The sequence below is a fragment of the Camelus ferus genome, chromosome X, assembly GCF_009834535.1.
Source record: "Camelus ferus isolate YT-003-E chromosome X, BCGSAC_Cfer_1.0, whole genome shotgun sequence".
NCBI classification, from domain to species: domain Eukaryota; kingdom Metazoa; phylum Chordata; class Mammalia; order Artiodactyla; family Camelidae; genus Camelus; species Camelus ferus.
In genome coordinates this window covers 92,159,556-92,173,781 of record NC_045732.1, presented here as the reverse complement: position 1 = coordinate 92,173,781, position 14,226 = coordinate 92,159,556, and the positions used below count along the sequence as shown (strand labels likewise).

The window sequence follows — 14,226 nt, the reverse complement described above, 5'->3', positions numbered from 1 at the left end:
CAAACTAGGTCCGCCCTGGGCCTCTTCAGCCCTCCTTGCATGAAATCAACGGCGACTCAGGATTTTACTCTTCACCAGCATGAAAACAAATCCTCTGCCTCCCAAGTCCCATTCACTAGTTAGAGACCCCACCTCTGTCTATCACCCTGGCCTACATCTCTAAAGCTTTCGGAACAGAACAAACAAACGTAAAAAGGAACTCGAAAGGGATAACTGTCCCCAGGAACATGGAATCATTCTGCAGTATCGTAAAGAAAAAATTGACAGTGGCGAGGTTAGAGAAACTCTTCTGACAGGACATAAATTCTTCCAGGTAGGTAATGAAGTAAAGATTGCCAAAAATCTTGTGAATTATTAGCTTTGAAGAGCTTGTGATAATGGAGCGGGGAGGGATAGCGGGGACTCAAGGCAGAATCTCCACCCACCAGCCACATTGATTCTTTCCTTTTGCCACCTCTCTCCGCAGTTATTGCCACAATGAGCCACTGCTACTGATCTGAGTGAGTCGCATCCTTTAGAAGTTCAAGATTGGAGTGGGGAAAACAGTTGAGAACCATAGCATCAATATTATACAGCAGACTTTAAAAGACATTAGGTCTGTTTCCACTAGTATGGCTCTTGGCTTCCAAATAAAAGGGAAAATATGAGAAAGGGCTGAAGGTGGCTTTTTACCTGTCACACTGTTGGGGACAGTGCCTAGATTGTCAGCTATTTTCCTGAGCTTGAATAAAGTTTCCTTAGGGTGAGGGTATTTGCAATTAATACAAAAGAGACTGCCAAAGCTCTTCCCAAAGCAGTTTTTTTGTGTGTGTGTTAATGGAAGGACCATATACATGGTCAAGAACTATTTCTCCTTTTACAGTATTTGGGTCCCATGTGAGATGAAGCAAAATGCTATCTAATGATGATTACATTTGACACTTTCATGGCACCCTTCAATTAAAAAATTTAAAAGATTAAAAGATCACTAGGTAATTCTCTTATGAGAGAAATGTGTTATAATTAATTTGTAGGGGATAGTATGTCTTTATAAAGCTTCTATTGTTCCTTAGCACTCATGCAGATTATAATCATCGATTCAGTCTTAATAAACCATATGATCAGTATCATTACCTCCAGTTCCCCACTTTGAATCCTGGAGGGTTCATTTCATGCACTTGGTATGGAAAGGAGAGGAACCTCCCTCAGCTCCATCAGGCCTCTGGGTTCCCAAGCCTCTGTACACCAGATGCCCTTAGAAATGATACAGTCAACCTAGCTGCCATTCCCCTGACTGGGGAGCAGACAGAAATACACCTCCGTATCACCCAAATATACTTTGCCCATATCTCAGGTGCAGGTGAAGCCTGGGGAGTCCTGGAATTGATGTGTCACAGCAACGCATTCCTGAGCTCTGCCCCTCCCTGCTTTGGGTCACATTCCCTCTGGTATTAAGTGGCTGTATCAGTCAGGCTTGTTTTATTACAATCTGTTATTATTTGTGCTCACCTCTAACAGAAAAATAAGGAAAATGTATATGGGCAAACATTCCATGACAATTTCTTCAATGATGTCATTATACCACTTAATATAATCCCCAAAGTCTTAAGACACATACTCAACTAAATCGTAGCTATAAACGAAGATTCTTTTTTCTTTTTTCTTTTCTTTTTTCTCTTCTCTTTTCAACAAAACCCTAGACTTTATGCATCCAAATCACTGTTGACTCTTTTGAAGGGAGTTACAGTCACTTGAAACACCACTGGAATAAAGGTATAGGCTTCCATTGTGTGGTCACAAACATTCTGATGTGCTTGTTTAAAACTTCCTGTCTCCACATTTATGGTTGGTGTGTGAGTGTGTGTTCATGGTGCGTAGGTGTAAAGTGCTGTTTGACCAGCCTCAGATCCTGAGTGCTGCCACTGGGTTGCAGTTTGCCTGTTGCATTGCTCCCAATATCTCTTCTGTAAACACTCAGAGACCCAGTCAGTACTGTATCCAAGAACCGATCCCAAAACTTTGTCCCTGTCCTACATGCAAGCTCTTGATGCCCTTTTTTTTTCTCTGTTTACTTTCGCCTCAACCCTTCCAGGTCCCCTTGCCCTCCTCCCCACACATGTCCCTTCCCACATCATTTACCTGGGCTGCTCGCCTCTCCTTACTTTCTGGCTACAAATAAACATGTATTTGAGGAATGAATGGAGAAACAGAGTTCTTTCAACCACAGGACACCTCTTCACATGTGACCAACTAGTGTTCTTAAGCAGCAGCTGTTTCTCTGAGGCCTGGGCTGCTATCACTGACGCAGAGGAGGCAGGATGGTACGCAGAGTAGAAAACTCGAAAGCTTTGTAGCCAGACAGACATCGGTTCACAGTCTGGCTCAGCTACTTAGTAGCTTGTGTAAACTTCGGCAAGTAATTTCTCCTTTCTGAGCCTATTTCCTCATCTTTAAAACGTCTACTTCATACAATAACAAATGTCTGGCATATAGGAGAAACACAATCAATGCTGTATGTTATAATGACGTCTTTAGGTAACTGCCCTTTCCCACCTCTCTCCTTTATCTGCACTGCCGACTGGGGGATAGAAAGGCAAGACGGAGACCCATTCTTCACGTCGTTGAACCCATGTCATCCACGTGCCGCATGTTTACATAGCCTCTAAATTCGTCACTGAAGTTAATTCTTATCTGACTGGCCACTTTTTTTCCCAATCCCCGGGTAATCCTACCCCCGATTGGGAAAAGCTTGGGCTGTGATCTTGTTCTAGTTGAATGGCTGTTCTCTAGCACCATCGTCTCAAGTGAATCCTCAATATGGCCACCACATTATCTGTTTCAACAGGTGAGAGATCAGCGGCATCTCTTTCATTACACGCCTTCTATGTTTACATCACTTTGCTGGGATTGTTGGCTCCCATTAAAGACTGAGAAGCACCTTTAAGATGCCACTGTGTGGCTGCTCCTCGGAGATGGCCTGCACTGTCTATTAAGTGTGTATCTACTTTTACTTTAACCTGAGCACCTAACTCCCTCATGCCTTTCTCTTTCCTTCTGAGACAGCCTACACTATGTATCTCTCTAAATAAATCTACCTTTACTCAAAAAAAAAAAAAAAAAAAAAAGGATGCCACTGTGTGAAAGCCAAACATTCAAGAAGCCAAATGAAAACCGCCTGGAAAGGTGATATCACAACACAACTAAACTGCTCAAACGGAGCCTCTGCTTCTGCTCTGGATGCCTGTCTGCTCCCACTGGTTCTGAATTTTGTTTCATCTCTAGACTATGGATTTCTGACTCCACCCAGAATATTATTAGGTGCTGTGCTTGAGCCCTCAACACTAGTCCTAAGACTACCCTTTCACTAGACAAGAGTCATAATAACGTCAATAGAGACCATTTATTAAGGCCCTCCCCTGAACCAGAGATGTGCTAGATGCTCACAGTGTAGGTTCCTAGATTATGGTCTAAACTTGATGTCCAAGTGAGAGCATCTGATAACTGATCCACCATAGCCCTAGTCTCCAACTCTACCCAGCCGTCTCATTCCAGGAGCTGACCTCAAGTGATTGTGTAGCCCAAAACTATAAACTGGTTTATCAGTCAATCATTAAGTATGTGTCTGGGCACCCACAGTTTGCCCAGCCTCTACTAGGCACTATGGGAAATACCAAAAAAGTTAAGTGACATGATCCCAGCTTCTAAGGAACTTAAAATATTCTAAGGGAGAAAAAAACAACTTATGTGAAGTCATTAAAGATAAATATGAAACAGGGCAGAGTCCAGTTCTCAACTGTGCACAGCAGAGTCCCCAGCCTTTTAAGGAGAGCTGGCCTCAGAAGATTGGACCCTCTCAAACACTGTTGATAGAAGAGTGAATTGGGAAAATCTTTCAGTAGGGCAGTTCAGTAGTATGTCTTAAGAGTTTTACGTTACATAATCATTGACCCAACAATCCTACTTCTGTTGAGACATATTAGCAAAAATATTCAAAGATACATGTTCAAAGATGTTCACTATAGCATTGCTCGTCATTGCAAAAGTTAGCCAATAAAAAGTCCTTTAATGATTGCACATCCATATAGTGGAGTACTATGCAGCTATTAAAAATAATGAGATGTAACATATACACACAGGAAAGAGCAGACTCTCATCTTTCTCTATGTGAATATGTTTCAATAAGTTTAAAAACCAAGTATCTAAGCTTGTATAAAATCCAAACTTTATAAAATAAAAAACTCATTTTGTGTATCTATATGTATGATTTTTATATACATATATATTTGTATATTTTAAAGTCTGGAAGGATATTTACTGAACATTGGTTACTGCTGGGGAGTGAGAGTGGTGAACAAACTTTTAAGTTGTACTTTATGCACTTCTTTAACATCTGAATTAGTTACAAGGAGCATTATTAATTTTAGGACTTAAAAATAAGGCTTTTAAAAATTATTATGAGGCTCTATACCACTTGTTCAATATGGCAGAATGACCACATGCATTTATAGTCACTCTCTCCTGACACACCGTTAGAATTATACTAAAGGGATTTAAAAGGTATAAGGCCACAACAAAGAAAAGAGGGACATCAGATGACACTATATTTCACAAATATCTGGAAAATAGAAATTGGAGGAAAATGTGTTGACTGGACACACAAAAACTAAGGCTGATTTTGGAACCAATCAGCCCAGAAAAATTCCATAGAGGACATAGAAGGAGGACTTCAGGGAAAAGGGAAGTCGGCAAAAGAGATGGTATGGGTAAGAGATAGGAAAATTGAGGCTACAATAAAGGCACAAAATGCAAGAAAGAATCCAAAAAGAAGCAATGAAGAAATGCCAAGAAAAACAAAATCTGTCCTAGAAGACCATGGATCAAATGTGAAGAATTGGATAGAATTAAGATAGGAAGTGGGCTTCTAGATGAATAGAATTTATTCCAAGCAGTAGACAAAATGAGAAAGAAGCTGGAAAATAGCAGAGATATGATAAAGACAGCATATGTTTAATCTATCCACAGGGGGGAAAAAAGGCAATCAAAAATTCAGGGAAAATACAAAACTGTTCAAAATGCCATTTTCCAATAATGAAGACAACTAGAACATGGAGCGACAGAGAATAATTGATAGAAATTATAACATGAAAATATAATCGAAGCCCATTTCTTGGCTTTACACTGAAAAGCATTTATATAATCGTAATAATACAAACACTATCTTTATTGGTTTCAACCTTTGGAATCCAACCTTGAGACAAATCGCAGGAAACAATTATGATCACAAAGTAAATATAAAGTAAATGTCAACAAACAATGTAAAAGCATAGGATACAAAAATTGGAAAGTAGACCAAAGTTAGGGGAGGTGGAAGGATGCATAGAGGCACTAACATTCTCATTTTAGAAAGTATAGAATCGAGAGATACTATCTGTAGAGAATGGAACACGAAGTAGAGATTTATGTGTCCTATTTAAAGACACAAAGATAACCAAAAAGACGTGCAAACAAAAAGATGCACATTAAAATGGTTGTCTGTGGGGAGGGGAACTAAATAGAGGAACTAAAAGGAGTGATGTAGTAGGAGGAAGAGAGGGGTGGTCGCTGCAGTGTAAGTGAGCCAAGTCCCATTTATTAGAACAGGAAGTCACTAGATGATGCCTAGGGCTAGTAAACCAAAGAAAGGCATATCATTTAGAGAAAATGGATTATTACAACACTCCCTTTACTGGTCTCCCTGCTCCCACCCTGGCCCCCTTTCAGTCTATTATTAACACAGCAGCTAGAGAGATTCTTTTAAAAGTTAACTCAGACCTTGCCACCCGCAGCTTGTCCAATGGTTTCCCATCTGTGAAATAATAGAAAAAAGATGTACTGGTCTCTGCCCTCCACTTCCTGGCACAGGGCTTCTAAAACCATTGTAAATTCCTAAGTTGTAAGAGCACTAGGAACATCTTATGTTCTGATATTTGGTTTTCAACCCGCATCCCTGACACAGGGCTCCTGAAACCCTTGTAATTTCCTGGGTGATAGGAGCGTCTTTTGTTCTAAGAAACTGACTCCGGATGGGCTCCTGGATGAAGACTGGTCACCAGTAAGACCAAGCCATGATTAGTAGCTTGGAATTTTCAGCCTCGCCCCCCATTCTCTTGAAAAGGGAGAGGGCTGGAAATGGAGTTAATAATCAATCATGCCTACGTGATGGAGCCTCCATAAAAATCCCAAAAGATGAGGTTCAGAGAGCTTCCAGGCTGGTGAACATATTCATGTGCCAGGAAGGTGATGCACCCTAACTCCATGGGATCAGAAGGTCCTGCACTCAGGACCCTCCCGGACCTTGTCCTGAATCTTCATCTGGCTCTTCATCTGTAGCCTTTATTGTATCCTTTTACATAAACTGGTAAATATAATATAACTGCTCCCCTGCATTCTGTGAGCTGCTCTAGAAAATTAATCAAACCCAAGGAAGGGGGTCATAGGAACTTCAGATTTATAGCCGATCAGTCAGAAGTACAGGTGACAACCTGCATTCACCATTGGCTTCTGAATTCAGATGAGAACAGTCTTGTGGGACTGAGTCCTCAACCTGTGGGATCTGACGTTATCTCCAGGTAGATAGTGTCAGAATTGAATTAAAGTGTAGGCCACCCAGCTGATGGTGCAGGGAATTGCTTGTTGTAGGGAACCCCACTCCCCACCACCACATTGGGTGTCAAAATTGTTGTGAGAGTGGCAGTACTTTGAGAGTAAAGGTCGAAATACAGTAAGGAAAGCCAAGGTTTTTCTAACTCACCATCTCATTTAGAACAAAAGCCAAAGTCATTACAATGCTTACTAGACCTTAAGCAATCATCTGCCTCAGCATCTCCCACCCCCTGCATCTCCTGCTACTTCCCCTTGCCCCTTCTGCGTCAGCCCCGGTGGCCTCCTTGCCATTTCTTGAGCGAACTGGACATGTTCTACCGCAAGACCCTTTTGTACCAGCTGTTCTTTATGCCTAGAATGCTCTTTCCTCAGATATTTGAATGCCCCTTTCTATCACCTCCTTCAGGTCTTTACTCAAATATCCCCTTCTCAGAGGGTTTTCCCTACAAATTTTAAATTGCAGGCCCCCGCCCCCAGGAACCTCCTATCTCTGTTTTCTGCTTTATTTTTCTCCATAGCAGTTACTGTCTTTCAACATACTGTATATTTTAATTATTTATCTTGTTTATTGTTGCTCTTCCTGACCAGAACATATACTCAGTAAGAGAAGAGGTGTTCGTGTTCTGTTATCTGCTCCATCCCCAGTGCTGAGAACACTGACTGGCACACAGTGGGTGCTTGTTATGGGCTGAATTGCATCCCCTCAAAATTCACCTGTTGAAGTCCCAACCTCTAGTACCACAGAATGTAATTATATTTGGAGATAAGGTCTTTAAGTAGGTAATTAAATTAAAACGAGGCCTTTGGGAAGGGATCATAATCCAGTATGACCAGTATCTTTATGTTTTTAACACCTTTATTGTTGTATGATTCCTGTACAGTAAAATACACACATTTCAGATGTACACTTTGATGATTTTTGATAGATGTATACACCAATGAAACCACCACTACAATCAAGATAGCTAACATTTCCATCATTCACCAAGAGGTGCAAATTTTGAACTCCCAATTTATCCCTTCCCACTCCCTTTACCCTCTGGTAACCATAAGTTTGTTTTCTATGCCTGTGAGTCTGTTTCTGTTTTGTATATAAGTTCATTTGTGTCCTTTTTTTAAAAGGTCCACATATGAGTGGTATCATATGGTATTTTTCTTTCTATTTATGGCTTAATTCACTTAGAATGACAATTTCCAGGTCCATCCATGTTGCTGCAAATGGCATTATTTTATTCTTTTTTATGGTGGAATAGTATTCGTGTATATATATATCACATCTTCTTTACCCAGGCATCTGTCAATGGACGTTTAGGTTGTTTTAAATTGGCTATTATAAATAGTGCTGCTGTGAACATTGGGGCGCATGTGACTTTTATTTTTTTTTTTTTTCAAATTAGAGTTTTATCCAGATATATGCCCAGGAGTGGGATTGCTGGATCATATGGTAAGTTTATTTTTAGTTTTTTAAGGAACCTTCATAGTGTTCTCCATAGTAGCTGCACCAAACTACATTCCCACCAACAGTAGAGGAGGGTCCCTTTTTCTCCACACCCTCTCCAGCATTTGACCAGTATTTTTATAAGAAGAGGAAGAGACACCAGGGCACATGCACAGAGGGACAATCACGTGAAGAAGCAGCAAGAGGCTGGCCATTTGCAAGCCAAGGAGAAAGGCCTGGAACAGATCCTTCTCAAATGGCCCTCAGAGGAAACCACACTTTCTGGAACCTTGATCTTGGACCTCCAGGCTCCAGAACTGTGAGAGAATAAATTTCTGCTCTTTAAACCTCCCAGTCTGCGGTATTTTATTATGGCAGCCCAAGCAAATTAACACAGTGCTCAATAAATATGTGGTTTGAATGATTGGATATACAGGTACATGGATGTGACAGGAACATTAGAAAAACACAAACCAGAAATAGTTAAAAGTGATAGGGCTCTGGGAATGGGACTACAGGTGGGGAGGAGCAGGGCAGGAGATAGCCACTTTTTGTTATAAGGAAGTCCTTCAGCACTATTTAATTTTTATCCACATGAATGCATCACTTTGATAAATATTTATAAACGTTAATTTTTTAAACTTTTTTATTGCATTATAGTCATTTTACAATGTTGTGTCAAATTCCAGTGTAGAGCACAATTTTTCAGTTATACATGAACATACATATATTCATTGTCACATTTTTTTCACTGTGAGCTACCACAAGATCTTGTATATATTTCCCTGTGCTATACAGTATAATCTTGTTTATCTATTCTACATATGCCTGTCAGTATCTGCAAATTTTGAACTCCCAGTCTGTCCCTTCCCATCCCCCTCCCCCTTGGCAACCACAAGTTTGTATTCTATGTCTATGAGTCTGTACAAACGTTAATTTTTAAAAGGGGGTTTTAGAGAACCAAAAAAAAAAACCCCATAAGCTCATGAGGCTTTATATTAGTAGTTCTCAATCGGGGGTGATTTTGCCCCAGGGGACATTTGACCAGGTCTAGACATTCTGGGTTGTTATAAGTGGGCTGAGACCTGGGATGCTGCTAAACGTCTTACAGGGCACAGGACAGTCCCCACAAAAGAATTATTTGACCCAGAATGTCAAAGGTGGTGAGATTGAGAAACTGACATAAATGTGTGGATGATAGATCCATCACAGGCTATTAAACAAAGTTATGGCTGTTTAGTACATAGAATCAACCTCTGAGGAGAACATAATGGAGGAAGACTACCATACTATCCTACAATGCATTCTTTGGTGCCTCTGTTAGAGAAAAATTCTGGACTCAATGATGGTTCTGATGGCAGTGCTGGGAACATGGGAGGCACAGTAAACACAGAGGGACTGACGGCCCTCTGTTCATAGATTCTTATACAAAACTTCACCACCCACACGTGCCAATGGCCGTTCATCCCATATTACCACTCTTTCACGGCACTGCCTCTTCCTGCTAGACTCTCATCCCCTCTGCTCCTCACAAATCAACATTCAACACTCCCTTCTTTCTTTTATCCCAAACTCCAATTTCAAGATTTCCCCAGACCACAACTCATGCTGGAATGCCTTTTCTGCACCTTCGAGCCAAGATTTCTCCTTTCTGTCACAGCAGCTGTCTGATGAAATCTCCAATTCCTTGGAAAGGACTGAACAATTTCTCACTGAGTTCATATTGTATAAAAACAGAACTTCTCTCCTTGCTCAATAACTACCAAAAGCATCGACTTTTTCACATACACAACTAAGTAAATGTCTGGATCTGTTATGTGTTTAGGTTGCTGTGTGTTCATGAGAAATGCATCTGTGTTAGTGTTGGGTCCAGTTAGAAGTGCTTTAGACAAATGCCTTGTGATCTGCTTTGGGTGTATGATTTCCAAGGAGGGGCGTGAGAAGGAGCAGGGGCAGTCACTGTTCCATGCTACTGCTTAGAACATTAGTTTTCACCTCAAAGAGCAGCATTTTCATGCTGCTGGGTACTAAGTGCCTGCTAGGAAAGGAAAAAGATCCTGTTCCAGAATCGGTGCAATGTGGAATACCTGTAGAAGGAAACACAAGAGACTGGTAACCGTGCCTACCTTCAGGGGTGGAAACTGGAGAACTTGGATATAAGCAAGAAGAGAAACCTAATTTTCAGTGTACACTCTTTTATAACTTTGGAATTTTGCTCCAGGTGCAAATATTAGCTATACAGAAATTTTAATTAATTTTTATAGCAGTATACTGTATAAAACTGTAGTATTTGGATCTCAAGCCAAACTTCTACCCAGCTACAAGTGGATACAAAATTATCCCTTTTCTTACATTCAGAACTGAAGTATGAAATATATATTCAGACAATCTGTTAGACTGCATCCCACACTGAGGAAAAAACTAAAAAGAAATTAATGCCTGCAAAGGTATGTTCCTTGTTGATATGATTTACTTTAAATTGCACTGAAATAGGCAGAGGAAAATTGTCTATGGTAAACTGCAATGTCTACCTCCCTAAAGCACCAATTTTAAAGATATTAAGAGGTCCAGAAAAAAATGCAGTGACAAAATTTTCGTTACATTTTTTAAGATAGATTTTTTAAAAGATTATTGTTAATATATTTATGGGTGAGGGAGGTAGTTAGGTTTATTTTAATTTTTTTAATTTTAACTAAGGTACTGGGGATTGAACCCAGGACCTCGCGCATGTTAAGCACATGCTCTACCACTGGGCTATAGCTTCCCCTGTCATTGCATTTTAATATGGTACATAATTGATTGACCAGGAGTTTTTAGCAGTCTGTGTTATAGATGACAAGAGAAGACCATTCTATCCAGGTATAGATAGTTCTCTGCCTTGTTTTAATTTGGATATAATAATGATAGAGATCAAATCCCTTGGGATGAGAGACTGCTTTATTGAGAACTTCATTTCCTGAAAATTTCCACATTATGCCAGTAACTGTAATACCGAATGTCACAAGTGAAAAACTAAACAAAACAAAGTGGAAATGTCCCTTGTCCAGACTGAGCCTCTAGTATGCAGATACACTCCTTTTTTTTCTGCTTTCTAAGGCCCTTCTGAACTCGAGAATGTCTACCAGACCTCTGGCCATCCAAGGTAAATGGTCACTATTCTGATATGTCTTTCCCTGGCAACTCCAGGAAACTGACTTTAATTCCTGATGAAGAACCTCACCCTAACGGCACCTCCCATCACATCTTGCTTCTAATCTCTGAATTTATTTGCATAGAAGGTAAGCTGAAGACTAATTTTCAAAAGGTGATATGAGTGTGTTAAAAAAAAAAAAAGAATGTGCTTCTTAACTTCTCTTATAAATGGGGAAGGAATCAAGCTAAGCTGAATCAGCTAAACCAGGCTATTCAGTGTACCTGGAGCTATTCAGTATACCTCTGCCCCTCTACTCTCTGTGTTTCTGTTCTGGGTTGAATAATATCCCATTAGTTATTATATTTATCTGTAGACATTTGATCTCTATTATTCTAAAATAAAAAAGTCATGTCTTCACCCTTACAAAGTCTGTTCCTATCTGGTAACAGTTTAATTGGTTGTGCGTGTACTCTGATATGTTTATCTGCTCTGTCTGCCATAACAAAAATACATAGCCTGGGGGGTGGGTATAGCTTAGTGGTAGAGCATGTGCTTAGCATGCACGAGGTCCTGGGTCCAATCTCCAGTACCTCCACTAAGATAGATAGATAGATAGATACATACATACATACATACATACATACATACATACCATGATTACCACCCCTCTAAACAAACAAACATAGACTGGGTCGATTTAAACACAGGAATTTATTCACTCAGAATTCTAGAGGCTAGAAGTCCCAGATCAAGGTGCCCGCTTGATTAGGTTCCTGGTGAGTGCTCTCTTCTACTTGCAGAAGGCTGTCTTCTTGCTATGTCCTTACATGGCCTTTCCTCTCTGGCATGCAGAAAGAGAGAGAAAGGGAGAGAAAGAGAGGGAGGGAGGGAGAAAGAGAGAGATCTTGTCTCTCTTCCTTTTCTTATAAGGACACCAGTCATATTAGATTAGGGTCCCATCCTATGACCTAACTTAACCTTTATTACCTCCTTATAGGCCCTATCTCCCAATACAGTCATATTGGGGGTGAGGGCTTCAACAAATAAATTGGTGGGGGAGAGACACAGTTCAGTCCTTAACAACTGGCTTAACACTAAAACAGGCTGTTTCATAGTTTAATAAATTATCAGTTTATTGGTGATATATGTAAGGAGGATGTATCTACCTACATATATACAAACATTTGGAACATTAGATCCAGCCAAGAGGCAAAGTGAACATATTCTTTTGGAATTGGTAGAGATGGTGCATAGAATGCATTTGGGAGAAGGAAGCATAAGGACATTAGGGAAAAATCAGCTGTGGAGAAAGAAAAGAGGAGTGGCAGCAACCTATATGGGCTCTCTTTAACCAGGAGACTATTGAGTTGCTAGCAGAGTCTTGCATCAAAGCAAACAAATTCCACAGGATTGAATAAGCTGCTTTGAATCTTCCCTCCTCCCAGTATTCACTGGGGCAAAGCTCTGTATGGGAGGCTGGACTATGAACATTGGCCTAACCTGTCCCATCCTGATTGCAGGCTCACAGGAGAATGGCAAATATGTCCTTTCAACTTTCTGTAGTATTACTGGGCAAAAAAAGTATTTAAATGCTTTCAATGGTGATGGTTATAGAGAAAAATGGAATATAAATGGCTGCTGACATGTTTCATTATAACAACTTTTATAACCCCATTATTAAGGAGATGAATACCTTCATATTCCTAAATAAGAGGTAATCACATGTCTAAAGCCTCTTCGCCCCTCACTTATTTTGTTAAAATGCTATTCTCATTTATTCTCCATCTTTTCCCCCTGGGTGTGCATTAGTTACTATGGAGACATTGGGATGCTATAGTTTGAGCATATCAACATTCCCTAAGTTCTACTAGAGTATGAAGCCAATTTATATCAAGGTATCAGGAGAAGGAGTTGTTGCTGAGGGTTATAAATGAATGCAAGACAAAATGAAATGTATGGCACTGCCAGACAAACACAGGCTTCACTTAGCATCACAGAAGGGGGTAAGACTCATCTCATCTGCCCACTCTGTACAGAATCCTGACCATAGTCATCAATGAGGTCGTCTTAGTCCACTGGTATTGGTATAACAAAATACCATGAATTGAGGGGCTTATAAACAACAAACATTTATTTCTCACAGTTCTGGATGCTGGGAAGTCCAAGATAGGGAACCAGCATATCCAGTGTCTGATGAGAAACTGCTTCCTAGACAGCTGATGTCTTTTCACTGTGTTCTCACATGGTGGAAGGGGCAAGGGACCTCTCTGGGGTGTCCTTCATAAGGGCACGAGTCCTATTTATGAGGGCTCTACGCCGATGACTTAAGCACCTCCCAAAGGCTCCCTCTCCAAATATCATCACCTTGGGGGTTGGGTGTCAACAGATGCATTTGTGGGTCACACAAACATTCAATCTATAGCAGAGGTCTACCAAGCAAAGTTATTTATCTATAATAACAGTAGCATGGATTCTTTTCTTTTTTGCTTTAATTATCATGTATTTATAAGCAATTTGTAATTTGTTTCATTTCCACTTTACCCCAGGAGATTTCAGACAAGTCATTTTAAATTTCCAAGTGGCCAGATTTTTTTGCTATGGTTTTATTGTTAATTGCTCTTTTAAAATTTTATTGTAGTAAGAACCTTTGCCCACAGATGTGTGTGTGTACCTACTATATATTCTCAACTACAGTGCACCACAACAACTAAGACAGTTCATTATTTTCTCTCTTGAATTAGATACTCCTCCATTTTCTTTACCCCTTAGTTGTAATGCCACAAGCATCCAACGGCTCAAGCTAGAAATCTGCAAATCACCTTGGCCTCCCCTCTCCCTTATTCACTAAGTTAAATCACCAAGCTGTACAAATTTTACCTCCTAAAACTTCTTCAAATTTATCCACACCTCTATATTTCTTCTTTGACATTACCTATTTACTAATGCTATGAAAGATGAGGATTAAGCTCACTTCCACCACTCCCACCTCCCATCCATCCCTTCCAATACAATTTTAACATTATTTTTATTTCCT

General features: G+C 40.1%; 1 protein-coding gene across 1 annotated transcript in view; it reads left to right on the top strand.

Moving 5' to 3' along the window:
- Window positions 1-13,066: 13,066 nt before the first annotated feature.
- The window catches only part of LOC102509954 (coiled-coil domain-containing protein 169-like), a 1,853-nt gene continuing 693 nt past the window's right edge, over window positions 13,067-14,226 (top strand). The window contains exon 1 of the mRNA XM_032474723.1: window positions 13,067-13,087. Within this exon, the coding sequence (XP_032330614.1) occupies window positions 13,067-13,087 (21 nt within the window). The remainder of the gene's footprint in view (window positions 13,088-14,226) is intronic.